Below are 26,422 nucleotides of genomic sequence, written 5' to 3'. Positions count from 1 at the left end.
TTGCCACCCTTCAGGTTTAAACGTATAGCTAAAAAAAAAGAAAATATTTTCCAAGAATCAATAACATGTGATACACAATCGTGAAGTGAAACCAAATTATTTAATCATTTAAATTATATTTCTAATGGAGAAACTGAAAAAGTAGGTGTTTCCAAAAATATTGCCCCCCTGTGCTCCTAGTTCAGCCAACTGACTTTAGACGTTCCCTGATGACTTCTAAATGATCCAATGTCCACCTAAATGACTAACAATGGCAAACAGAGGGCACCTGTCTGTCATTAAGTCTCAGTTTCAATGCACCTGGCTTGTAATGGACTCTGGTATGGAGACACTGGAGAACAGACAGCCATATGAAGAGCAAAGAACACTCCAGGCAGGTTTGGAATAAAGTTGTTGAGAAGTTTAAAGCAGGAATGAGATACAAGAAGATTTTGCAAGATTTACAGATCTCCTGCTGTGCTAGCAATAATGTCAAAACGGAGAGATCATTAAACAAATTGAGAAAAAACTAATCAGAGAAGCCACAAAGAGGCCTTTGATCATATTGTATGACCTGCATACATACACAGCTGAGGTCATGGTCATGCTCTGCATAAATTACCCTTTATGAAAGAGTGGCAAGAAGAAAGCCCTTTCTGAAAGAATGCCCTAAAAAGGCCCCTTTGGCATTTGCAAGAAACTAAACGAGAAACACAAATAACATGTAGAACAAGGTGCTCTGGTCAGATAAAACAAAAATTGAACTTTTCGGCTGAATGCAAAGCGTTAGATTTGGCATGGGAGTATTACTACACATCACCCTGAAAATACGCTCCACCCTGTCAAACATGGTGGTGGCAGCATTATGCTCTGTGGTTGCTTTTCTTCAGGGTCTGGGAAGATGGGAGATAGATGGAGCAAAAAATAGGGCAAGTCCAGCAGAAAATCTATTCGGGTCTGCAAGAGACATGAAAATGGGCCACAGGATCACCTTTCAACAGGACAATGACCCTAAACATAAAGCAAAATCTAAAATGGAATGGTTTAAAGCAAATAATATAAAGGTGTTAGAATGGCCAGACCTCAATCTTATAAAGCATTTGTGGAAAGATCTGAAAAATGCTGTCTACAAATATTCACCATCAAACCTTTAGGCTGTTTTGTTAGGTAGAATGGGCAAATATTTCTGTTTCAAGATTTGCGAAACTTATCGAGACATCCTGGAAAGACTTGTGGCTATGATCGCAGCAAAAGGAGGTTGTACAAAGGGTCCAATATTTTTGTAACGCTACTTTTCAATTATGGACTTGTTAGCACAATATAAAATATCGAATTAATTTTTCACATGCTGTTCACTCTTGCGTAAAGCCTAAAATATGACAATATGTCTCACAGTTCTTAAAGGGCCAATACGTTAACAAGTTACCGTATAACACACACGATGGATCTACTTATCTTCATGTCACTAACTGTCAATTCCACTTGTCTCCAGTCAGATTACCATCCAGCTCTCCTTAGTTTTTCCATGTGTTTTATGTTGAACATTTTCATTTTTTGATTCCGTCTGCCAACAAAGAGCAATTTGTCCGTTGTAGCTGTTACTGAAGACGCACCCGCTGAAGCAGGGAGTCACAATTCAGATGAAGAGGATGAGGCTGTTGGGGATGCCGCTGCCGCTGCTGCTGCTACTCCAGAAGAAAGTGTCAGAAGCTCAGAAGTTTCTGCTTTCTCTAAAGACTCCAACACCACTAGCACCCCCGACACAGAATCCCCAGTCATGATCACTGTCGACGTAAGTATAAAGAAAAAGAAGTGTTCGAAAAAAGCAGTTGAAATATTTAAGATACTGCAATCCCCTGCTCTATCGCGGTTTGCTTCTCGCGGTTTTGCTACTTGGCGGATTTTCATCGTGCATGATGTTTTCCATTCTGATTGGCTAAACAGTCGCTCCTTTTCTGCTTATGTCTGCATGTGCATCAATGATGTGGCGGTCTGAGTTGCAACAGCTTGACGAACCTACATTACGCGTGCGCAAATCGTTTTCAATTTCAATTTACTCTAATAGCTCATTTCAACCAAACGCTCTGGACCCACGAAAACACCAAAAGGCAGAGTAGGATTCATGCCATCTCACATACACTTTTGGACTTCTCCACCCGTTAAACTTGCTGTGGAGCTGCTTGTGGCCCTTTGATGCTCGGCGCTATATCCGAAATGTTTGATAATTCAAAAATATATTGATTCTCTAAGACACAAACTGAGCACATTCTTAACGTTTTCCAATGAATATAAATAGATATGTTACGAGTTTTCTTCCTTATAAGGTTTATATAAGGTTTTACATTTTTGCGGCTCCATACATTTTTGGGGGATCAAATATACTTTTTCAATATTTTGAGTTGCCAACCCTGCTGATTGAAAGAAAATGCAGTTTTCCTTAATGTCCATATGTTTGTGACAAAGTATCATGTGAGGTAAAAAAGTGGTGTCCTAAAGTCAAAAGATTATCTTTAAAATGACAAATTGACAGTAGTTTTTTTTTTTTTTTTTTTTTTTTTGGTAAAAACAGAAAAACTATTACAATACTTATATTTTCTAAATAAATGCTTGAGCCTATAAATTGACTTTGTTGGGTTCAATGTATAATAGAGTATTTAATAAATGACACACAATCCCTAATGCCCCCAATAACCAGGTAGTTAGTTGCCTTTCATGGCCTACACCGCTATCGGTATGTGCGTAAATGGGTTAGTTTGAAGTACATTGTAAAGCACTTTGGGAGGTCTTCATTGACTTGAAAAGCGCTATATAAATGCAGACCATTATCGTTTACATTTACATGTGAATAGGTTCCTACTTTGACGTTTCAATCGAGGGACCTTTTCAGAACGCAACCATTGTGAAAAACGAGGAATTACTGTATTTTTGCAGCTCTGGGGTGTCAACATTTTTATGCGCATAACTCAGTCTTCACAGACCTGTTTTGAGCCAAGGCAATTTTTTTAATTAAACATTTAAAAATATGAACCAGAATAGTGTTAAGTGATATTTAAATCTGAAATGATCCTGAAGTTTTCTCTCTCTTGTGGTCACGGTGGCTAAGGAAGTCATTCATGTCAATCATTTTGGCTCTAAATTTGGATTTTACAATGCAGTGAACCATTGCTTTGACGCCGTTCACTTTTCACGGTCTCGCTTCTTGGCTGATTTGCATTGTTCTATGTGTTTCACTTACAGCAATACAGGGAGTGCAGAATTATTAGGCAAATGAGTATTTTGACCACATCATCCTCTTTATGCATGTTGTCTTACTCCAAGCTGTATAGGCTCGAAAGCCTACTACCAATTAAGCATATCAGGTGATGTGCATCTCTGTAATGAGAAGGGGTGTGGTCTAATGACATCAACACCCTATATCAGGTGTGCATAATTATTAGGCAACTTCCTTTCCTTTGGCAAAATGGGTCAGAAGAGGGACTTGACAGGCTCTGAAAAGTCAAAAATAGTGAGATATCTTGCAGAGGGATGCAGCACTCTTAAAATTGCCAAGCTTCTGAAGCGTGATCATCGAACAATCAAGCGTTACATTCAAAATAGTCAACAGGGTCGCAAGAAGCGTGTAGAAAAACCAAGGCGCAAAATAACTGCCCGTGAACTGAGAAAAGTCAAGCGTACAGCTGCCAAGATGCCACTTGCCACCAGTTTTGCCATATTTCAGAGCTGCAACATCACTGGAGTGCCCAAAAGCACAAGGTGTGCAATACTCAGAGACATGGCCAAGGTAAGAAAGGTTGAAAAACGACCACCACTGAACAAGACACACAAGCTGAAACGTCAAGACTGGGCCAAGAAAAATCTCAAAACGGATTTTTCTAAGGTTTTATGGACTGATGAAATGAGAGTGAGTCGTGATGGGCCAGATGGATGGGCCCGTGGCTGGATCGGTAAAGGGCAGAGAGCTCCAGTCCGGCTCAGACGCCAGCAAGGTGGAGGTGGGGTACTGGTATGGGCTGGTATCATCAAAGATGAGCTTGTGGGGCCTTTTCGGGTTGAGGATGGACTCAAGCTCAACTCCCAGTCCTACTGCCAGTTTCTGGAAGACACCTTCTTCAAGCAGTGGTACAGGAAGAAGTCCGCATCCTTCAAGAAAAACATGATTTTCATGCAGGACAACGCTCCATCACACGCATCCAAGTACTCCACAGCGTGGCTGGCAAGAAAGGGTCTAAAAGAAGAAAAACTAATGACATGGCCTCCTTGTTCACCTGATCTGAACCCCATAGAGAACCTGTGGTCCCTCATCAAATGTGAGATTTGCAAGGAGGGAAAACAGTACACCTCTCTGAACAGTGTCTGGGAGGCTGTGGTTGCTGCTGCACGCAATGTTGATCGTGAACAGATCAAAGCACTGACAGAATCCATGGATGGCAGGCTTTTGAGTGTCCTTGCAAAGAAAGGTGGCTATATTGGTCACTGATTTGTTTTTGTTCTGTTTTTGAATGTCAGAAATGTATATTTGTGAATGTTGAGCTGTTATATTGGTTTCCCTGATGGAAATAAATAATTGAAATGGGTATACATTTGTTTTTTGTTAAGTTGCCTAATAATTATGCACAGTAATAGTCACCTGCACACACAGATATCCTCCTAAAATAGCTAAAACTAAAAAAGCCCCACTCCAACTTCCAAAATATTCAGCTTTGATATTAATGAGACTTTTGGGTTCATTAAGAACATGGTTGTTGTTCAATAATAAAATTAATCCTCAAAAATACAACTTGCCTAATAATTCTGCACTCCCTGTAGTGGGAATGACAAAATGAAAACTAATTATAAAAATATTGATATATCTACAAAAAAATGTCAAGTACAAAACTATTTAATCTTTTTACACAATAAACAGAATAAGTCACAACAACACTAAATCCCTGAAAATGCAAAAACAATAAAACTTAAATTAACTCGTCAGTGCTATAATTAAACAATAAAATGTGAAAAAAATAACTTTACAATTCTCTTATAACCATTTTAGACACAGATCCTCTAAAACCTTCAAAAATGATAAATGACGAGAAGGAAAACAAAAAGCAAAAGACTCTCTCTAAGTCTCTCAGATTGAAATATTGAATCCACTCTGCTTGGGAGCAATCGATATCATTAAAATTAGTCCAAATTTGGCTCATTTTCCATGTTTGTACACAAGTGTGACGTAGGCAAGCTCTGCTTGCACTGTTGAAGCAGATTGGCAGACTTCATGCCAATCTATAGCAGCCCATTGACACAAAAAGATCATAGATTATATATAGGAACAGCTCAAAATAGCGCAGCACTTTATCGTAGTCATCAAAGTCAACAAAAACTCTTCTTTTGATCGAAGCTGGATTTCTTCTTTTCCCGGTACTGGAAACATTGAAAAATGCCTTAATTTGGCCATTAAACGTACGAACCCTGTAGGAACCAAGCGGATTTGTCTCTGCCTCTCCTTCCAAAGGTTAGTTATGTATGAGGCAATTGTCAATAAAGAGAGCACACGACGAGTTGCCACTTTTTGTAAGTGTATTTTTAAAAATTCTTTACAAAAAAGCAGAAACTCCCCCCCACCTAGCCAGCACCTCATCTCAAATGTAGACTCCAGCCGCTCTTGTTCGTTCTCTTCTTGTCTGTTTTTTTTTTGGAAGAAGAATATTAACCTACCTCGGAAATTCCAGCGAAGCTCCGCGTAAATTCTTCCTTTTGCTTTGTGATCTGCACTCGCTGCTTCTCGATTGTACTCCTTCCCTTGGTCACTTACACGAACACCGCGCTCATGTTTTTCTGTTATTTCTTGCTTTGTTTCAACGTTCATCATTCTTTTCCTCAGACACTTGACCGTTTCCATTTTAGAGAACTCATGGCTAAGGTCACAAAAAGTCACGAAAAGGAGGTGCTATAAAATGTGATCAAGATAGGCGATCAAAAACGAACTTGCTGCGGAATACAGGTATTCTACAGGTGTAACCAAGGAATCGGGTGCCTGATGGCAGGAGGCACATGTGGAAACTGGACCGAGCTAAATGGGTGAGCGGTCACTGGTGATCTCTAGCGGTCGCCTCTGGGACTGCTCGCGAACTGGATTTTCCGACGTAAAGCAAGAAAGATTTGTGTTAAAAGAAAACCTATATTTCAAAATTCTCATATATAAAAGGGCTCGTATAAAGAGGTTAGGGCTGCAACTAAAAAATATTTAAATAATCGGTGAATAAGCCGATTAGATTAATTAATTAAAAGACACATTTTTCATTTCCCCCTCTTTATTCAATGATTGCAGTTTTGGTCCCAATAGGAAAATGCTGCATGAAACAACTGAATATTCTATAACATAAATTTATTAAAAAAAACAAGTATTGGTCAAATAACTTGTATGTGTATGCTAGACACCTGCAAATATGTAAGATACTCTTTTCCTACCACCTTATCTAAAGATGATATTTTATCCGGACTTATTTTCAAAATAAAAAAGAGCAATATTTTATGTGTAGCAAAATTTGTATCCACAAAACTCAGAAAATCGAAACTTTCTGTTCCCTTGTTAGCTTAGTAGTGTAGGACTAATTGAAACGATGCAATGTTAAATAAAAGGACTTTGAAAAAAAGTAAGATACTTTTATTTAAACAGTCTCAAGGCGCCCTCTGCCGAACCAAAGTGGTACTACAGTCTTTAAGTTAACCAAGGAATGTAATGCACTTACTTGCATTGATCTAACATGCACGGTGACCCATAAATAACAACACAACAGATCGAATAATAAATTGAAGAGTGAAGGAATAAAAGGGTGCTAACGCTTTTAAACAATTCGTTGTTGCAGCCCTAAAACAGCTACAATGGTATAAATCAAAAATAATCTGTTGCCACGTACTCCTAAGGGTGAATGTTATAGTTACTCAGCTGATCAATTGAGCAGTGTCATGTTTTTTTTTTTTTTGGGGGGGTAAAGATAAAATCGTGGAATTTCACCCCGGTCGATAAACACCGGCATAATTGTCTTTTAGGAATCCGTCTCCGGCAACAGCAGCCAGAGGACATCCGACGAGGACGACTTTGTCCGAGTGGACGATCTCCCTCTGCGGCTGACGGTCACCAGAAAGGTAAAAGCCACAAAATAAGATTCCGCTCCAACGGAATGGATGAACCCCAATGGGCGGACCTTCAGGAACAGCTGGAGAAGTTGATCGTGGACGAGCAGCAGACCAACGACATGAGCGCGGAAATCCTCACTTGCGGAGAGGAAACCCCGCCGGGGCTTGTGGGAAATGACAGCCACTTGAAGGAACCAGGTTAGATATTTGCTCCCGGCTGTCACCTACCGTCTCACGATGATATCAAATACACCATGATCATACTGTATTTTCTGGACTATAGGCGCACCCGAAAAACCCAAATTGGCCAGAAATATTAACATGCGCCTATTGCACAAAAGTGAGTGCACTCTAAAGCAGGGGTGTCGAACTCATTTTAACTCGGAGGGCCACAAAACATTTGGTCTTGGGGCCATACTAGTAGATTCAAGAGAAAGAAATAGAAAGATAAAGAAATAAGAGAAAGAGGGACGGAAAATGAGAGAGAGCGGGACAAAGAAAGAAAGCGTGAGAAACAAAAGAGATAAAAAGTGAAGTTGAGAGAGAGGCGCAAAGAAAGGGAGAAGAAAGAAATCCAAAGAGGTCGGTCGGTCGGTCGGTCGGAGGGAGGGAGAGGGAGAGGGAGAGGGAGAGGGAGAGAGAGAGAGAGAGAGAGAGAGGGAGAGGGAGAGGGAGAGGGAGAGGGAGAGGGAGAGGGAGAGAGAGAGAGAGAGAGAGAGAGAGAGAGAGAGAGAGGGAGAGGGAGAGGGAGAGGGAGAGGGAGAGGGAGAGAGAGAGAGAGAGAGAGAGAGAGAGAGAGAGAGAGAGAGAGAGAGAGAGAGAGAGAGAGAGAGAGAGAGAGAGAGAGAGAGAGAGAGAGAGAGAGAGAGAGAGAGAGAGAGAGAGAGAGAGAGAGAGAGAAAACAGTGTCTTTGTGAGAGGCACCTGGCTTTGGCAACATCAAGTTGACATATTTCAACCTGCAGCTTGTTTTTCTCTTGCGCTTCTCTGAGTGTTGTCTCGCGGCCCGGATTTAATCCCTGTTTGACACCTGTGCTCTAAAGTGTATGGTCTGAGTACTTCCAGGCAGCCCCCCACCTCTTCAATCTCTGCAGAAATGCTGTCAACACTCATTTGGATGCGACGCTGTGCACATTCACTCAGCTTCTTTGGACGTCCAACAAAAGCCCTGTTGGGAGTGCGTCCTGATTTTGTTTGAAAGCGCTGGAGGAGCTTGCCCACTGTACTGCAGTTCAACTTCAGGGTGTTGCAATCATCATGTAGCCTTCGGCGCCTTATGTAGTACCACAAATTATTTCCAAGGTCCTCACTGAGTTCCTTGCCATGGTGTGCCATGTTGGGAGTTTCAGTGACCAGGATGACGGTGTATTTCAAATTAAACACACCTGATCCCTATTCATACCTGAGGATTATTAAGAGTAACACGTCACATGGTATTTGAGGGAAAATGACACGCAGTACTTTAATTAGACCACATGTGTCAAACAGGCGGCTCGCGGGCCAAGTCAGGCCCGCTAAGGGATTGAATCTGGCCCGCGAGACAACACTCAGAAAAGCGCAAGAGAAAAACAAGCTGCAGGTTGAAATATGTCAACATGATGTTGCCAACGAAAGGTGCCCTAACAAAGACACTGTACTTGTATTTCTTTTTCTTTCTCTCTCTTTCTCCCTCTTTTCCACCCCTTTTCTCCCATTCTCTGTCTCTTTCACTCTGTGTCTTTTTTTCTCTTCCTTTGTGTGTCTTTTTAACTTCTTTTGCTCTAACTTCCTTTTCTCTTTCTCTCTTCCTACCCTTCACCCTTTCTTTTCTCTCCTTCTGTCTTTTTATTTCTCTTTGGATTTCTTTCTTCCTCTCCCTTTCTTTTGCCCCTCTCTCACAACTTCTCTTTTTATCTCTTTTGTTTCTCACGCGCTCTCCCTCTCTCTTTTCTTTGTTCCGCCCTCTCTCTTTCTCTTATTTCTTTCTCTCTTTTTCTTTCTCATTAATCCACTAGTCCGGCCCCCGACAGATTGTTTGTTCTATCGTGTGGCCCCCGAGTTAAAATGAGTTTAACACCCCTGCTTTAGACATATAGGTGTTTAGTGCATTTGGGGTGTACTAACTTTTGTTGCCAGGGGTTCAGTTATTGGTGGCTATATTTTATTTTTTTAAGGGGGAAAAATAACTCTGCTATATAAGCTTTGCACAGACTTCTTTTCATTGTGTCAAAGCAATGTTTCTTCAGTGTTGTTCTTTTAAATGTTATAATGAAATCTCTGCAGAAATGTGAGGGGTGTACTCACTTTTGTGACGTACGCTATATTCTGACTGATAAATCAGAGCACGATTATGGCAAATTTTTATTTGTGAAGCCGTAGCCCTTAGAGTAGTTTTAATTCCAACTGTCTTATTGTGCCTTATACAATTTTTGGGGGGGTGCGTCTTATAATACGGTGAGCCTCATAGTTCAGAAAATACGGTAAATAAGACTATTTGTTTTTCTGTGTCTTTCAGAGTCTGCTGACTAGGTCAAGAATCGAACTCTCTCCCAATGACCTTGTATCATTTGTTCCCCTTTCTATTTTAACATGTTTTTTTTTCTTATTACTGTAGTTTATAAAGCTCTATTATACGTTAGTAGTTTATTTCCTTTCGGTTTGTAAGCTAAGGGCGGGGGTTAACGTTAATACTGCTGACAATGTTTCAGTCGATTTTGAAAGAATTTAAAAGGTCAAGTCTTGTTTTATGCAACTCACAAAATCGTTAGTCTCTTCTACGGTGTTCGGAAAACTGACTTTTCATGTTTGTGTTTTCAATAAAATTTTGTGCGGTTTAAAGGATGTATTGCTTTTTTTCGTGCGTTCGCCTTTGTTAAGTTCCTTTTTGATGGCAGATTACATTTTTCTCCCGGTAAAAATACAAATCTGGACACTACAAATCTGAGGAAAAACCTTTAATTTTTACAATGAAGCAGACATTGAATGATACAAAAACTGCAACATGTTTTCCTTACAAAATAAAATCAATACCTTTCGGGGATGCTGCTGTTAATACATCATTCAAAACATAGTAATATTCTAAACATGAAAATTGAGCGTTTGGAATAGTGAATAATTTGGTCCTACTTTCATAAAATAGACCCATTTTCTTGATGTATTACTTTTAATATTATGGAAATGTTTATGTACTTGACATGTATGAATTAAATCTTATGTGACACAAAAAGAAACAATCATTTTTCTCTAAACGTGTTTTCTATTTGTTAAAACAAAAAATAATCAAGAGTCCCTCTAAGCTGCGTACGTGTGCAATTGCTCACTGCCAAGACTTTCTTAGCGCTTAAGAAAATCTATCAAACGCAGATAAATCATGGCACTGATTTGCTAAATTAATTTCTTAGAAAATTCAGCCAGAAATACAGCGCATGCGTGTAAAACAAGAGTTCCTTCTGTGAGTTTTAAAACCAGTATTTTGAAGTCAAAATCAACACGAGATTGAGTAAACAAAAGTAAGCACACATGGAAGCTAGAGATGAGAATGGGGGTAGGGGGAATGGAGGGCAGAGGCATTTGGGATCATGGAAGAGATCATTTCATGCAGTTGAACTGGTGCATGTCATTTTTTTCAGTTTCAGCTTTTGCGCAGTGTGTTTCAAATGTTTCCCTCTGCTTGACCAGTTACAAAACAACCTCTTTTTTTTTTTTTTTGCTTCTGCTGTTTTTCAAAACGTCACAGGAGTCAGACTGTTTACATTTCACATCGGACATATTATTTTTCTTGAGTAATAGGTTCGGGTGTTTCATTCAAATAATTTGCAAATATCGAGTCAATCTTTTTGCCAACACTGCTTCCACTAAGAAATGTGTGATTAATACAGTTCTGTATTGTGCAATCCACTAAATAAAACCACAAAGTATTAGTAGTATAACACAAAAGATACTTCATTAAAAAATGGAAATCTCATGTAAAAGTTGTTGGTGGGCAGTGGAATCTTTGTAATAGTGAGGTTGGGTCAAATGGGGTTTTCCACAAAAACATGCTGATAAAACATTCCGCTCTTTTTAAAGGGGATATTGTTTTTTTTTAATTTTTTTGTCCACCGGATGTCGCTGTATAGTGTAATACAAGAAAAAATGAATCCCATACGGATACCAAAAGTGAGCAAAAAGCATCATTTTACTTACAATTTTTACCCAAGGGAACAAAAATAGGGTGGAACGAGAGAGTGGAAATAGGAAAACTGGAATAAAAATGAAAGTAGAACGAAAGACATAAGTTAAAAACAGCAATTTTCGCTTATTCTTTTAATTTATTGTCCTCTTTATTTTTTACATTCTACCATTTGTCTTTTCATTTCTTTTCTATTTTCTTATTTCTCTTTTCAAAGGCAATAAGGTGCCTTTCGGTCACTTTGAGTCTCCGTGTTTTGTCGTTTTTCGTTGTGCTTTTAGAGTAGGGAAATGATACACACTGTCCCTTTAACTTTCATATTACGTTGGGGGCCTCAAACTAACATCCTGCGAGTTTAAGAACCATGCCTTGAATACCTCATGTGCGGTCCCTTCTCAAGGTTTCTTCACTTTCCTCATGTTGAGGTTTGAGTTTATCCTTGCCCTCATGTAGGTTTTAGATCAGGGGGTGGTGTAATAATAGTCTGTGGTCTGTACTAGTCATTGGTCTGTACAGCCCTTTGAGATTCCTTGGGATTAAGGGCTATACAAATAAACACGACCTGACTTAAAGGGACTCTGCAATATTTGACCACTAAATGTTGCTGTATTGTGTAATAGTTCATATTTTTTTCGCTAATTATTCAAATCAATTTCTTTATTGAGGTTTTTTTCCATTAGGGGGCACTTAATACATACTGTCCCTTTAAGTTGTCAACACGAACATCTCGATCGGTTACAGATGCAGCATGCTAATCACTCAATCGGAAATAATGACATGTTGAACTTGTTCACTGCTTCTGCATTTGAGCATTTTAATTGGTCACTTAGACTTAAGCTTCACACTGCTTCTGATAAACTTTATTGAAAACGATAAAAACTGTTAGAATTTTCACTTATGGAATCTGAACCAGAGTTAATTATGGAAGAATTACGAAGCTACGTTTTGGAATACAATTAGTGCATCTGTTGAATGGACACTTATTTTTGACCGTTAGATGCGGTGTATTGTGTAGTGCAACCTAAAACGAATGCTAAGAAGTACAAGGAAGATTATGAATTAAGGAGACTCAGAGTGACCAGTTTCAGGGGTTTGTACTGGTACTTTAAATCATGAAATGCCTGAATTTTAATCTTTTCAAGGATTGATGCTTGAAATTGTTACCATGTTTCTCATCAGGTCTGACTAAAAATGACATTGCTCTTTGGTGGCTTCCTTCGTCCCTGTTGATAAACTGCAGCTGGTATGACATTTTCCTATGAAGAGGACCTGTGCATGCTACATCTAAACAGGGCACTATGAAATTATTTTACTACAAGGAATACGTGTCAATTATGGACATTCATCATGGACTGTGCAAAAAAATGTAACCTTTCCCAGTGGTGAATAGTAATGGGATTCGCAATTTACTCTATAAAGTCATAGATCTTGACAAATCCATACGCAAGATTCAAAATAGCAGATGTTAATGTCCGATATGATTCTGGATCTGCAAAATACATGATTCACCCTGGATCATTTCTATTAATGGCTTTGATGACATTGGAAAATAAGCTTTGAAAGTCCTTAAAAAGTGCTTGAATTTCCCATGAAAAGAGGGATGAACCCTGCAAACTGCACCATTTTAATTGCCCACCCTTGACAGACTTCTTCATATCTCAATCATTCGCTTTTTGGGGTCTTTGGGTACGCGTTGCAGCAAGATGGCGGACAATTATGTTAGCTCCCTTTAGGTGACCTTCATGTAAAATACAAATTTCTTCACCTATGAATACAGTTTGTTCTGTGGGTTTTCATCAGTTAAATGCTCAAAGTTTGTGCATTATTGCTATTATTCCAATAAATATTTTTTATTCTACTACTTGCAGGCACTAGCTAAATAAACACAATGTCTCCCAAGTTTCTCCACAGTATCAAAACGCTCTTCGGCGGCTAGCAATGAAGGAGTTATATTAATTGGCTGAGACGACAGGAGAGGCGGAGCCAGTCGTTTGAGGGAAGGTTCACCAGGGCATGCAGGGGCTCGGGCAGTCCCGGACGTACGATTCCAGTGTGCCGGACGATACTTGCATCAACGTCGTGTACGTCGTTAGCTGGCGGAAAAAGGAGGAATTATGTCATTGCTATGATGGACTGACAGCAGGGTTGGGCAAACTATGGACGCGGGCCACATGCGGCCAATTAGGGTGGTTCATCCGGTCAGCCGAACAAACACGGTCAAAATATGTTGACAATATATAACAAAGTACAGGATATAAAAAAAGGTTTTGGGTGCCAACTTTGTCTACATCTGTGTTCAGACAACAAAAATACTACAAAGAAATATAGTGCTTAAAACAGGGACCTAATATATTATTTTGCTTTCATTCTGAAAAGGAAAAATACTACTCTACTAAAGCACTAATACAGTAATACTATAATACTATTATACAACAATACTACGACAGAAATATTCCAACAGAAATACTACAGAAATATTAAAATACTACTGTAGAATTACCTCAAATACCACTACCGTAACACTATAAAACAAAAATGCTACTACAGAAATATGAAAGAAGTACTATAAAATTACTACTGCAGAAACACCCTATGAATTCAGGAAACAATACTGATGAAGTGTTTAGCATCATCAGTAGATGTTGAACATAAATGTTACTATAGAAATACTACAAAAATGCTACATATACATTAAAATATTTGTACTACGGAAATACTACAGGAATACTACAAAACTATATCAAATTGAGTGCCTTAAACAGGGACCTAATATATTATTTGGCTTTTATTCTGAAAAGAAAAAAATACTATACTACTAAAGTACTAATACAGTAATAATATAATACAACAATACTAGGACAGACTACAACAGAAAGACTAATGAAATACGACAAAAATATTAAAATACTACTGTGGAATAACCTCAAAAATACCACTACAGTAATACTATAAAACAAGAATGCTACTACAGATTATGACAGAAGTACTATAAAAAATACTACAACCCAGGAAATACTACTGATGAAGTGTTTAGCGTCATCAGTAGATGTAGAACATAAATGTTACTATAGAAATACTACAAAAATGCTACATATACATTACAACATTTGAACTATGGAAATACTACAAAAATACAACTTAAAAATGGACTTACTGGTAATATATTATTTTTGTTTAAAACCAATTTGATTAAACCCATTTACAAAAAAACAACACAAATTTAAAGAAAACAACCTGTTTATTTCTGCTTGTATATTTATGGATATAATCTAAAAATGGATTGGTCTTAAGGATCGTCCCCATGGCCAAATTCCTTTAACCCAATACAACTCGCCACTGTAAATAGCCGTACACACCGGGACTTAAACTATTTTTCAAACGCAAATTAGTCATTACTCACCTTGTTGAGCACGGGTTTTGTAGACAACACGTCGTAAAGCGTCTTCAGGGACATGTTCTGACAGATACAAAGCACATAACTCGCATTACAATAATACATCTTAGTGAAAATGAAAATGAGTTCTGTAGACCCCTTTCCAGGATACGTCATCACCGGATCAGCACATTATGCGTGCATTGTTGACCCAAACAGCCGGAGTGGGACTTTCAAATGAATAATCATCAATTATAATTCATTTTCATCGACTGTACCGAGGGGAGATGAAGTTATTGCTGTCACAGCAGAGCGTGCGCCAAATAAGCTTTTTACAGCTTATGTTATACCCAGGCGATCTCCTATCTAAGTACTAACCAGCTTCCGGAAATTGGGCCTTCTCGGGGTGATTTGGCTGTAAACAAGTCAGGCTTGAGTTCGAACGGAGCGAGGGGAGATGAGTGTGTTAAGTTGCTTTTTAAGAGTCACACTTTACAAAATCAACATGCCCAAAAGTTGTGCTGTGAAGAGGGAGCAAAAGGAGGTAAATAGATAGAGAAAAAGACAAAGAGGAACAAAGAAAGAGAAAGAGAGACAGAACGAAAGAGAGAGAGATAGAAAGTGAGAGAAAAAGAGAGGAAGCGAGAGAGAGTGAGGGAGAGCGAAAGAAAGAAATACAAGTACAGTGTTTGTGAGAGGCGCCTGGCTTTGGCAAAATCAAGTGGACATATTTCAACCTGCAGCTCATTTTTCTCTTGCGCTTCTCTCAGCTTTGTCTCGCGGGCCGGATTCAATCCCTTAGCGGGCCGCCTGTTTGACACCCGTGCGTTTGTGCATGACTACTATGACTGTCCTGGTGAGAAGATGATGTTATATAGGTGAGAAAAGTGACATGAACTCCACCGTTCTGCCTTAATGAGTGACTTGTTTCCAAACACGGAAAGGAGCCTATCGAGAAATCTAGAAAAGGCCAAATTTTTCAGGTAGCCTTCCTCACATTTTGCGTGGTTTGGTTCATGCACTTGGTTGCAGGCGTTCGCCGGTCGTCCAGGAACAGCGGCTCCTTCCAGTGATCGTAGTTGGTCTCCAGCACGAACCAGCGGCCTAGTTTCAGATCGATCCTAAACGCAACATCGGGAACAGGAACGAAAAAAAAGTGTGTCACGCACTTTTACGAGCAGGTGACTCGCTTGGTCATGCGCTGCTTTGTTGAGCAAACAAAATGTTGCACAAGGGCAGCAAAGTCCATGTTTCCCACTTTAAGCTCAGTGTGAGTTGATCTCACTTCTGCAAATCGGATAGAACTATGTCTAAGTTGAAGAGAAAAAAAAAATAATAATAATTGAGTGGAGGTTTTTTATTTTAGTTCAAGCACTGCATTAGATACTACAGTGATATTCAGTAATTAAATATTACACAATGTACTTTCAACAGTGTTGGGGTTCATTTTGACCGTAACTGTTCTAAATGATGGTTTCAAAACAAGGTGAGAGCAAAGTTCTTTTGTAAAAATATCACAAAATACTGCAAACAAAAAGGATACTGACGTATTTAGAGAAAAGCAAGCGCTTCCTCCAACTGTGCATAGCATCGCCTGTCGCTACTGCTCACAAAATCAAATTGCTCTGGGTGCTTTGCTGGCGTTTATGAGTTTGTTCTGTGGGTTTTCATCATAAAGTGAATCAACAGTAACATACATTGTTTAATAAGCTTCCATTTAAAGGATTCCTTAGCAATGTACAGCCAACAAAGGGGTCTCCAAGTGTGAAACCATGAATAGAAACTGTAGTTGAGACCGTGTCCTATATACTGGACCGAACCAATTTACAGTGTCGCACTAGACCGCTTTGGCTTTGCATGTTCTAAAGTGTCTTTTCACAGGCCGAAATGTAGAACGACACAGAGAAGATTAGATTATGTTTAATTTGATCTTTGAGCCAAATGTTCTCATAGAAAGAGCCATGGTTTCCTTGCCCCTGCTGTGATCCCTTGCTACTTAGCGACCTCAATGCATCGCGGGCTGCAGAATCTGCGATTCATTACCTCAGATCACATATTTCAGTGAGCAGGAGACGGCAAAGCCCATTTTTGGTTGAGCCTGGCTGCTTTTTTTTTTTGGACCACCTGACCAAACTTAGAGTGAACTGCAATCATGAGCCTGTGATCCATTATCCCTTTTTGCATAATGCTGCAAGTGGGGACTGACAGAGCGCACTTTGATTGATTTGTTAGGTAGGTGTGCCGTTCTGGCCCACCTAGAATAACATGCACTGTAGTGGTCATGATGCTTTATCCCTAGTCAACTATTGCTGAGAGTAAGACCAGAATGGGGCATTTTTGGGGGGTTTGGGCTTCTGAAGGCTCCCATTGTGGCATAGCTAAAATTAACTACACTATTTGGCCACAATCCATGATTTACAGTTTTCGATTGCTGAGAGAGTACATCTTTGTTATGTGTGGCAGCCATTTGTTTCCCTTCTTTCTATAATGAATAAACCCGTGAAGCCACATACATCCCTGGTGACTATAGCTGAGAGTAGTTCATAACAGAGCGCTTTTTTTCAGTTTAGGCCGCTGAATTATTCTATTTTGGCCCATCTGAAATGAACTGCACCGTTCTGGCACAGATTCTTTATCCCTAGTCAACTATTTCTGAGAGCGGAGGCCAAGAAAGCAAATTTATATCATGCTTTGAGTCTCTTTTTCTTCTGTCCTTTCTGCCTGAAATGAAGAGCACTCGTGTGACCACTGTCGATCCAATATCTCTGGATCTTTTCAAATAAAATAGTGTTGTGTCTTTCAGAGCTAAAAGTAATAGTAAAATAAAACAATATTTGTCAATATGAAAGGAAGGGTCTTTAAAAAGGTTGAAATATTATGCTTTTTTTCCCCAGAATTATTATTTTTTTTAGCAATTTTTTCTCTTTTTGGTGTTAAATATGCAAGGAAAGCTTCTTACTCGAGGATATCCAGACTAGTGAGTCTGGACCTGGTGATGATACAACCTTGGCCTGTTCCGTTCCCTCCAAGGATGAAGTACGCAGGAGCCAAAAGTTTGGTCTGGGCCAACTGAAACTTGGCCTCCTCGTAGCTGTGGCAAAAACACAAGAATCAGAAAGTTTCACAAGACTTTCAGACACCTCTACCGAATGTCATGTTGCAGAGTCCAAACCTGGTTGCATTTTCCAGAACAGAGCGTGTGAGGAAGCTCATCCAGATCCCGTCTCGCTTGCCGAGAATCCACTCCAGGATGCCTGCGGAGACATTCTTTTAACAAGGGCGATTATATTTACAAAAAAGATTAAAAAAAAACAACTCACCAATGTATCCTCCGTCCAGACTAAAGCGTTCGTTCATAGTAAGAGTGAAAATGTTCTGACAAAGGAGAAGAAAAAGATTACGTATGCATGTCGAAAACGTTCATCCCTGCGTAAAAGAGTGCAAAAAGCCAACCACAAAACTGAAGTTTACGTCAGCTTGAATGGTGAAAGGTGTGTGCCGACTGCCATTTTGCATGAGTTCAAATTTGAATAGGTAAATAGCTACGCGCACAGTTATGAGGGTGTGCTAACACCTCCCTTATTTAGCTCTACCGGGACCTTTAAAATCACTTTCCCACAAATGAAAGTGTAGTGGGTGACATTAATAGAAAAAAAAAACTTGAATTTACAGATATGCTTATGTCATTTTAAACCAGGGGTCCCCAACTACCGGCTCATACAGAAAGAAAACAAGTTCCATCATTTTATGCCTATTTTCAAACATGAAAATGCAACGGTGGTTAAAAAAGTGAGAAGGGTTTGGAGGACATATGTTCTGATATACTGTCCAACCCAACACATGTGTGTTATCGTGGCTGAATTTGGTTTAAGTTTAGTTTGGATCAGTTACTGTGGTTATTCTCTACAGCTAGCCTGCACCTGACCAGATTAACAACTGGTCTATGATCCTCCCCAGAGATACTGTCTCGCGTGTGAAAAATTAAGGGATTTCATAGAGTTTCCTTGGACTTTCTTGATAAGTTAAACTATTTTAACTCTCATGCATTACAATTTTAAATGCAGACTATACTTTATAATGTCCAATTCGCATTCATCTGTTACCTGGTCAAAGAAAGAAAAGGATCAAAGAAAAAAAACTAGAACTAAAATTAGAATTGCTAAACATGCAACTGATTAGCGAAAATGTCCCGGCAAGACTTGTTCAAGCTGTGCTTAATCAGTTAGCCTGGATTTCTTTTTTGCATGTGTGTCATGACATATGGACAGCAGTTGACCATTCCCCATCCTGATTGATTACAAACGCAGAAATTTGGCGTGATGCATCCGTTGCTGTATCCTACATGGCCAGTGATCCTTGCTTTTAACGTAACAGTTGCACAGCACAACAGGCAACTCTTCCTGGTACTACTCAAACGCAGAGCCTCAAACACCCAGTTCTTTTTTTAAAAAAATCTCACAGTAACCAACCTCTCCATGTGGAGTTTGCACGTTCTCCCCGGCCACTCTTGTTTTCACCCACATTCCAAAACAATGGCTGGGATGGGCTCTAGCACCCCGCAACCCTTTTGAGGATAAGCGCTTCGGAATATGTAATAATGAATGTGATTTCTGTGTGATGTTTTGAGGACACTAAATTGTTCCGCATGATTACACTCATCATTATTATTATTACTGTTACAATTATTGTTATTATATTTTTTTAAGTACAAATATGTTTAATACTACCCTTGGACTGGGTCGTGTACATATCGTATTTTCAGACATTTAATTAGTCAATAGTACAGCAAAGGCTGGGGACCCCTGTTCCTGTGTGTGCTCACGCATGTGTATTTACAGGCTTGATGCCGGTCAGCATGCCAACGTAGCCAGCAAAGTTTGTGGACTTGAAGATGGTGTGGTTTTTGCTCCTGAAGTCCACGTTGACTACCAGAGACTTAAGCTGCTCACTCATAACCCAGGACTTGTTCTTTGCGTCCCACCTGAAACCCACAAACATATCACTACATTACCCACAAACACTCTCAGAAGTATGTTAATCCCACAGATGCCACATATTTCAATTGTTTTTCCCAATCAGTGGCTTCCAGGCAGGTTTTATGAGGCACAATTAAATATGGTCCAGTCAAGCTTTTTTTAATGCATGGTCTACCCATGGTTGATTTCTTGTTGCTTGGGCTATCTGAGTCAGAGCGCTAATACTTTGCTTAAAAACATTCTGAATTGATATCATAAAGCATGTAAATAACCTGTAAAAATTTATCAATAATGAAACAAAACAGTGAAATGAAAGCATACAAAATGTTTTTGTACAGACGGCAACTGCAATATGAGGCTGTAAGTCCATCACATATTCAGTTAGCATTGTGACCCAACATGGCAGTAAAGGCGAGTGAAAATGTTTTGACTGAGCATCTTTTGGACGTGGTGGGGGCATAACATAACCTAACATAAGGAAACCTAGCCTAATTTAACACCTAATCTTAACTACCATAACAAAACCTAACATTAAAAACCTAACATGATGAAACCAAAACCAGACAAACCTAAATTAAACAGACCAAACAAGAAAAAGCAAACCCAAACAAAAAAAACATAGCGAACAAACACAAACCAAACAATTCTCAAACAAAACAAACTGCAACAACAAATTAATAAAATACATTTTAAAAAGTTGGCAACGAATTTCATCATCGATTCTTTGTGTGGTGCAATTTATGCGTTCGATTTTGTTGTGACATTGTAGTGTAAGTTGGGGTCATGAGGGGGACTTGCTTGTAGTACCACTTTAATTCAGTGGAGGGCAACTTGAGATCACATTTTGATGCGTGAAGTTCTGTTGTAGTAGCACTTTGGTCCGGCAGAGGGCGCCTTGAGATCGTGTTTTAATTAACTACAGACGCTCCCCTACTTACAAACAATCGATTTTTGAAATAGGTAAATACGAACATTTTTTTCAGGATGTCGAAAAATACTTGGACATTGCTGTAAGTTAGATTTTGTATTGTGCACCTTTTTCCGAGTACAGGACATTACTGTAGTGCTTCTTTCCGCCGCTACCGGCGTGTGGCGCTGTGAGAGGTCACCCAGCATCCACCCCAAAGAAGAGATCCCGCTTCCTCTTCCTAGTTTGTGTATAAACATTCTATACTGTATCTCCAGCGCACTAAGAACTTTAAGATTTATATTGTTTAATATCCACTCAATATGGAAGGTGTAAAGTGTAACGAAGAGGCGAGCCGTTTTATCTGAAATGAAAGTGCAATAAGGAACCTTGATGTGGTTGAGAAAATGGTTGGATCGCTTTTTTTTCCCAGCCGCTTTCTACCACGAGGGAGGAAGGATCCTAACTCTTGAAGCTTATCTTCCAAAAGCAAGTGTAAACTTGAATTTATAGAACATATTATTTTATGAGATGTTTATTTTTTTGTACAAAACAATACAGGTTACTTATGCAAGCCTAAACATATTTATATAAACCCAAACACACAAAATATAGCACTGAAGGAACTTACGAACAAATTCAACATACGAAGGTCGTTTGTAAGTTGGGCAGCATCTGTGCTCACATTCTCCCTCTCTTTTTTGCACTTTATACAAATATTACCGTACATATTTACAAGGTGTATAGCATTCACCTGTATATATTTTTGTTTATTGTTAAGCTATTTGACAAAGGCTTGGATTTTTTTATTGTTTCATATGATCAAATATTCTGTTGTTTTGTGCATTATTATTCTCTGACTAAAACTTTAATATTTGAATAGAGTCTAAAATTGTGTTTAAAAAAAAAAATCAGATTCATCAATTCATTGAAAAACAATCGACTGATTCGATTTTTAAAATACTCGCTAGTTTCAGCTCTAACACAAACCCAAACAAAACAAACCCCCACACACAAAAAACACCCATAGATACATACATACAAAGTGAAAAATGGCATTCTTACCCCATAAACAAACCAAAATCCAGGTTGCGGCCATGCAGGAGGTTTCCTGTCAAACAGCAAATAACCTTATTTTAATTTGATTCTTTTTTCCTATTGCAAAATTAACATGAGATAACGCTCAGCTGTTCTTTATTCATATAGCCCACTCCATCTATCCAATATGAATTTTTATTAACAGATACAAACTGATAAAATTAGCAACCGTTAACACCAAATACAGTAAAGCATTCTTTAACAGTGTTTAATTTTTAAATGTATTTTGGAATACATTTTTATTTAAAAGATTAGTTTCTTATGATCCCTCCTATTCAAAAGGCACAGTCTTAGTTCATCTTAAAATTTGACTGACCTTTAGCGTCTTCTGCAACCACTGACGTGCACACCGTAAAAACCTCATAGAAGATGTTAAACAGCACCACCTCGCCTTCAATTAAAAGAAAGAGGAGTAAAAACAATGCAAAAAGAAAGAAAAAATAGAACTATCCTAGGAAGAAAAAGTTCCTGGCACAAAATGTGTTTACACTGTTAAAAATAAATTGTATTCAGAAGTTGTGACACACTTTAAAAAATTTTTGAGAAAAAAAACATCATAAGTTAGTAGAAAATTACACTATATCCTAAAAAATAAAAACCTTACCCAACACAAATATAAAGTAAATATGATTTTGAATAATGTAAAATAATAATCATTCATATAGTTAAAATAGTATTGTAGTATGAAATGCAAAGAATACAATATAATATTCGATTATTACAAAAAATAAAATTCAAATTCAATTACCGTATTTCCCGGACTAAAAGGCACACCTAAAAACCCAAAATTGGCAAGAAATTAGAAAGTGTGCCATAATGAGGTGCGCCATGTAGTAATACGGTAAATAAGATCAAATACGCTTAGTTAAAACTAAATACGTTTACATACGGTGACCATGTATGAATCAATTTTAGTTGTGAAACCAGACTTCCGAATATTTATTTTATGACATATAATTTCTAATGCAAACCTCGCTCTTATCACTCTTACTCTAGTTTTAATTTCATGCGCCTTGTAGTCTGGCGTGCCTTATAAAACGACCTCACATGCCTTATAGATCTTTCGCAAAGGAAGGTTTTTAAAGGTGCTGCTTATAATCGGGTGCGCCTGATAGCCCAGAAAATACGGTAGTAGAACTTTTAAAAAAAAAAATGGAAAAAAAAACTAATAATTGTGTGGTTGGTGTTATAATTCTGGAAAAATCTTAATCCTAAAAGGTTTGATAAAATCAAATATTGCAATCTTAAGGTAAAAAAGGACAATCAATCATGAAAAAGGGTTACTTAGTCACTTGGGGGAAGAAAAAAATAGAATCCTCCAGCAAAAAGTGCCTTGCCTACCCGCTTACCAAGAGGAACACCCGAGGCGGCGGCAATTCCTTTCATTTCGTCACCAAACGGGTACGGGAGCGTGTTGACAATTAAAGGCTGCCACACAACATGCGACACAAACATAAGACAAAACTAAATACATGTTGTCTATTTAAAAATGAATAAAATGAGATTGGTTCCTCACCAGACCGACGTCGACTAGCTCTATGAGCTTCCCACCAGGAACAAAAGCGTTGGCCAAGTCCCGCACGACCTGGATCATGCTCACGAACTTGGATGCGAATGTCACATTGAAATACGGAGCCCAGGGATAAAAAAAAAAAAAAAAAAAAAAAACGAAAGAAAATAATGTTGCAAAAATATCGCACCTGTGTCTTTTTGTCAGTTATGACCGAAGTCCATCTGTCCTTGGGCGGCAAGTCCAGGTCCACGGTGTACCAGCTCACGGCGCTTTTAAAGCTGCAGTATAAAAGATACACACGATCTAATGCAGAGGTGTAAAACTCTGTTTGGCCCTTGCTGTTTTACAAATTGTCCCACCCAACATGAAATGTCCCGCCTAACGCATACATTACTAAAGCGACTTTGTATCTAATTTTGGGGGAATTTAATAGAACAGGTTGTGTGGTTAGCACACAGCCCCACGGTGCGGCGGTTCAGGGTTCAAGTCCAGCTACCGCAGACTCCCCGTGTGGAGTTTGCATGTTCCCCCCTTGCTTGCGTGGGTTTCTTCCAGGCGCTCCAGTTTTCTCCCACATTCCAAAAATATGCATTCCAGGTTGATTGGCCAGTCCAAATTGTCCCTAGGTGTGAATAAGCGAGTGAGTTGTCTGTCTCTAAGTGCCCTGTGATTGGCTGGCAACCAGTTCAGAGTGTCCCCTGCCCACTGCCTGCTGGGATGGGCCCTACTGAGGATAAGCGGGGAGCAGATAATGGCTGGATGTAATAGAACTGTAAAGCACGGAGCATTTTCACCATGTATACCTTGTAGAAATCACTTTAGAGCAAGTTGAAAATATTGACTCTGGCTCGTCATTTCGCCAATCTTCTGTTCGTCTCCCGTTTTATCCGTTGACAATTTGACAGTTAATTTCAGCGTTATAAGCGTTATAATAATATAGTAGTTTATAGTAGGGCACATAACGGCTTTTAATACATGTAATTTTCAAAAGATTACTGTTTTCAATCACATTTTAAACACAAATAAGCAGCTCATATACGTGTCCATCAATTGGAAAGAAAAGGCGGAGTTGTTTTAGTGATGTTTAGGCGAGGGGGCGATTTTTCATGCAGGGCAATGTCATTTCGCTAAAGTCATATTTTCAACTGGTTCAAAAGTGATTTGGGCAGGGTATACAACCTGCAAATGCTACACAGTTTACTGTTCCATTCTCCCTAAAATTAGATATTCAGGCCGCCAATCACCGCAAAAAATGAGGGTTTTTAGTAATGCGCCGGCAGGGCTTATTTTTTCCTCATTTGGGCTGCCTAAAATGTACTGCACTGTTATTACTGCGATCCATTACGCCCATTCGACTTGCCGAGAGCAAAATTTGTCACACGTTCTAACTTTATTCCCAACCTTTTTATTGCATAAGCCAAGAAAGAATCGCAGGTCTAAAAGCGTTCTCCATTCAGGCCCTGGTGTTGTGGAATGCTCTGTCCCCTGAGATTCGATCTGCAACCTCAGTTGAACTTTTTAAATCTAGGCTTAAAACACACTTCTATTATATAGCTTATGAATGACCTATACTTCCTGTTGACAATATCTGTGTATTATTTGTTATTGCAAAATCCATTGCAGCCTGATCATCCTGGAAGGGGGATTACCTCATGTGCAGTCCCTTCTCAAGGTTTCTTCATTTTCCTCATAATGAGGTTTTCCTTGCCCTTATGTAGGTTTTAGATCAGGGAATGGAGTAATAATAGTCTGTGGTTTGCAATAATCTGTGGTCTGTGCAGCCATATGAGACTCCTTGTGATTAAGGGCTATACAAATAAACATGACTTGACATTATTCCTCAAAATCTTACTCAGTAAACTGTGGGGTTGGGGGGGTGGTTCGTTAATTTTTCAAATATTTACATAACTATATTGGTCGACATAAAGACATAATTCGATTGTTAAATATTGATACTGCTAAGCCTTTTATTCTCTCTAAATACTTGTTCAGTTATGGCTCTAAAACAGTCATACCATCCATCTAGCGTAACATTTTATTTATATTAGATTCGGTTTTTATTTTTTTTTGACAACGAATTAAGTTATAAGTAATGAGTTGTACGAGGTAGATATGAACGCAGCATACGTAGACCAAATTTTACAAAACATCCCATTGACCTTCTGTGTACAATGCTAGATAGGAAGATAGAGATAGATAATTAGATATATAATGGGATAGAGATGTAGATATATAACAGAACTACGAAAAAAAACCCATTAAAACATTTAAAGAGACAGTTAATGACATTACCAAACTTATGTTACTTACGTCGGTCCGCTCGGAGGATACATCCCGGTCCGGCAGTCTTCTGTATACTGCAAATACATACATAAAGAAAGGGTAGATTAATTTATTACAAATGTTGACGGTAGTTACTGTTTATGTTTGGTAAATGACTTAGTGAACTAAATAAAAAGAAAAAAGCTCACCGGGGGAACAAATTGCGGTGACGTAGTTGCCACTAAAGCAGCTAAAATGAAAAGAAAACGGGCCATTTTGCAGACTTGCCCAGTGAAGGCAAAATGTTTTAAATTAAATACAGCCAGGACTGCTTCTGTTTTCCTTGTCACGCGCGGACGTTCAATGTTACACTAAGTAGAGGAAGGGGGTCATAGAATTTAACGAGGGTGGATTTGTGTTTTGATTCTCAAAATGATTAAAGAAACGTAAGTTAGTTTTTTTTAAATTTATAAATACATATTTGACTGTCTTAGATTTGAAAAAATACTGCTATTTTCAAGAAAAATACAAACGGTGTTTCGTGATTCCCCCTTATAATGGTTCCGTCCATGCGGAAGCGCGTTTTGTGGGTTTCTCTGGTAACTTGCGACACAGGGAGGATTCATTGTCATTTAAAATGGTTAAAAGCTTTTCAATTATTAATTGCATATCAGTTGTTGTTTTTCTGTTTGTTAAAATGCAGGGCTGAAATATGTTTTAGCAACACGAGCAGGTGTATTTGGGGTAAAAAAAAAAGATTAACGCAGGGAACACGAACACCCCCTACAAGACGTTGCCAAACGAATGGTTCGTCCCATGCGGAAGTAGCTGAGGAAAACAAGATATGATGTTAAATGTTTACATTTTACTCCGCTGACCCGGAAACTGTAACACCTTTATTTAAACTGACTTGAGGTGAAAAAGAAATTCCGGCAATCTATCATTCTATAGCGGATAAGATTGACAATTCCAATCCATCCATTATCTGCACCGCTTATCTTCGCGGGGGTACTGGAGCCCATCCCAGCTATCTTCAGGCAGTGGGCAG

General features: G+C 38.8%; 2 protein-coding genes across 8 annotated transcripts in view; one reads left to right on the top strand and one right to left on the bottom strand.

Annotated features, from left to right (window-relative positions):
* The window catches only part of pcm1 (pericentriolar material 1), a 38,132-nt gene extending 28,220 nt beyond the window's left edge, over nucleotides 1-9,912 (top strand). For 6 of the 7 annotated variants that reach the window (XM_088342092.1, XM_088342093.1, XM_088342089.1 and 3 more), the window contains 4 exons: nucleotides 1,575-1,771; nucleotides 7,009-7,104; nucleotides 7,170-7,293; nucleotides 9,590-9,912. In XM_088342092.1, the coding sequence (XP_088198218.1) occupies nucleotides 1,575-1,771; nucleotides 7,009-7,104; nucleotides 7,170-7,293; nucleotides 9,590-9,603 (431 nt within the window). In that variant the 3' untranslated portion in view covers nucleotides 9,604-9,912. The remainder of the gene's footprint in view (nucleotides 1-1,574; nucleotides 1,772-7,008; nucleotides 7,105-7,169; nucleotides 7,294-9,589) is intronic. The other variant, XM_088342088.1, reaches the window with a different exon arrangement.
* A 101-nt stretch (nucleotides 9,913-10,013) lies between these two features.
* Nucleotides 10,014-25,760, bottom strand: asah1b (N-acylsphingosine amidohydrolase 1b). Its single transcript, XM_088342096.1, has 14 exons — nucleotides 25,584-25,760; nucleotides 25,423-25,469; nucleotides 23,300-23,390; nucleotides 23,116-23,202; nucleotides 22,949-23,027; nucleotides 21,916-21,990; nucleotides 21,567-21,612; nucleotides 19,455-19,599; nucleotides 17,939-17,993; nucleotides 17,791-17,872; nucleotides 17,578-17,709; nucleotides 15,616-15,739; nucleotides 14,646-14,702; nucleotides 10,014-13,338 (listed from the first exon to the last, which is right to left on the bottom strand). Exons 1-14 carry the CDS (start codon nucleotides 25,647-25,649, stop codon nucleotides 13,249-13,251), a joined length of 1,176 nt encoding a protein of 391 aa, XP_088198222.1. The 5' UTR covers nucleotides 25,650-25,760; the 3' UTR covers nucleotides 10,014-13,248.
* Between the last annotated feature and the right edge of the window lie 662 nt (nucleotides 25,761-26,422).

Source organism: Urocampus carinirostris, chromosome 8 (genome assembly GCF_059441175.1).
Source record: "Urocampus carinirostris isolate Australia breed hairy pipefish chromosome 8, RoL_Ucar_1.0, whole genome shotgun sequence".
NCBI lineage: Eukaryota > Metazoa > Chordata > Actinopteri > Syngnathiformes > Syngnathidae > Urocampus > Urocampus carinirostris.
Note: the sequence above shows the minus strand (reverse complement) of the source record. Positions and strands in the feature narration are given on the sequence as shown.

Bases quoted from the DNA above. Each gene is read 5' to 3' on its own strand.
- asah1b (XM_088342096.1), bottom strand. From the start codon at position 25,649: ATGGCCCGTTTTCTTTTCATTTTAGCTGCTTTAGTGGCAACTACGTCA. The intron at 23,203-23,299 runs GTGCGATATTTT...TTCGCATCCAAG, and splicing joins TAACTGACAAAAAGACACAG to TTCGTGAGCATGATCCAGGT. The intron at 17,873-17,938 runs GTGAGTTGTTTT...ATGTCTCCGCAG, and splicing joins TCTGGACGGAGGATACATTG to GCATCCTGGAGTGGATTCTC.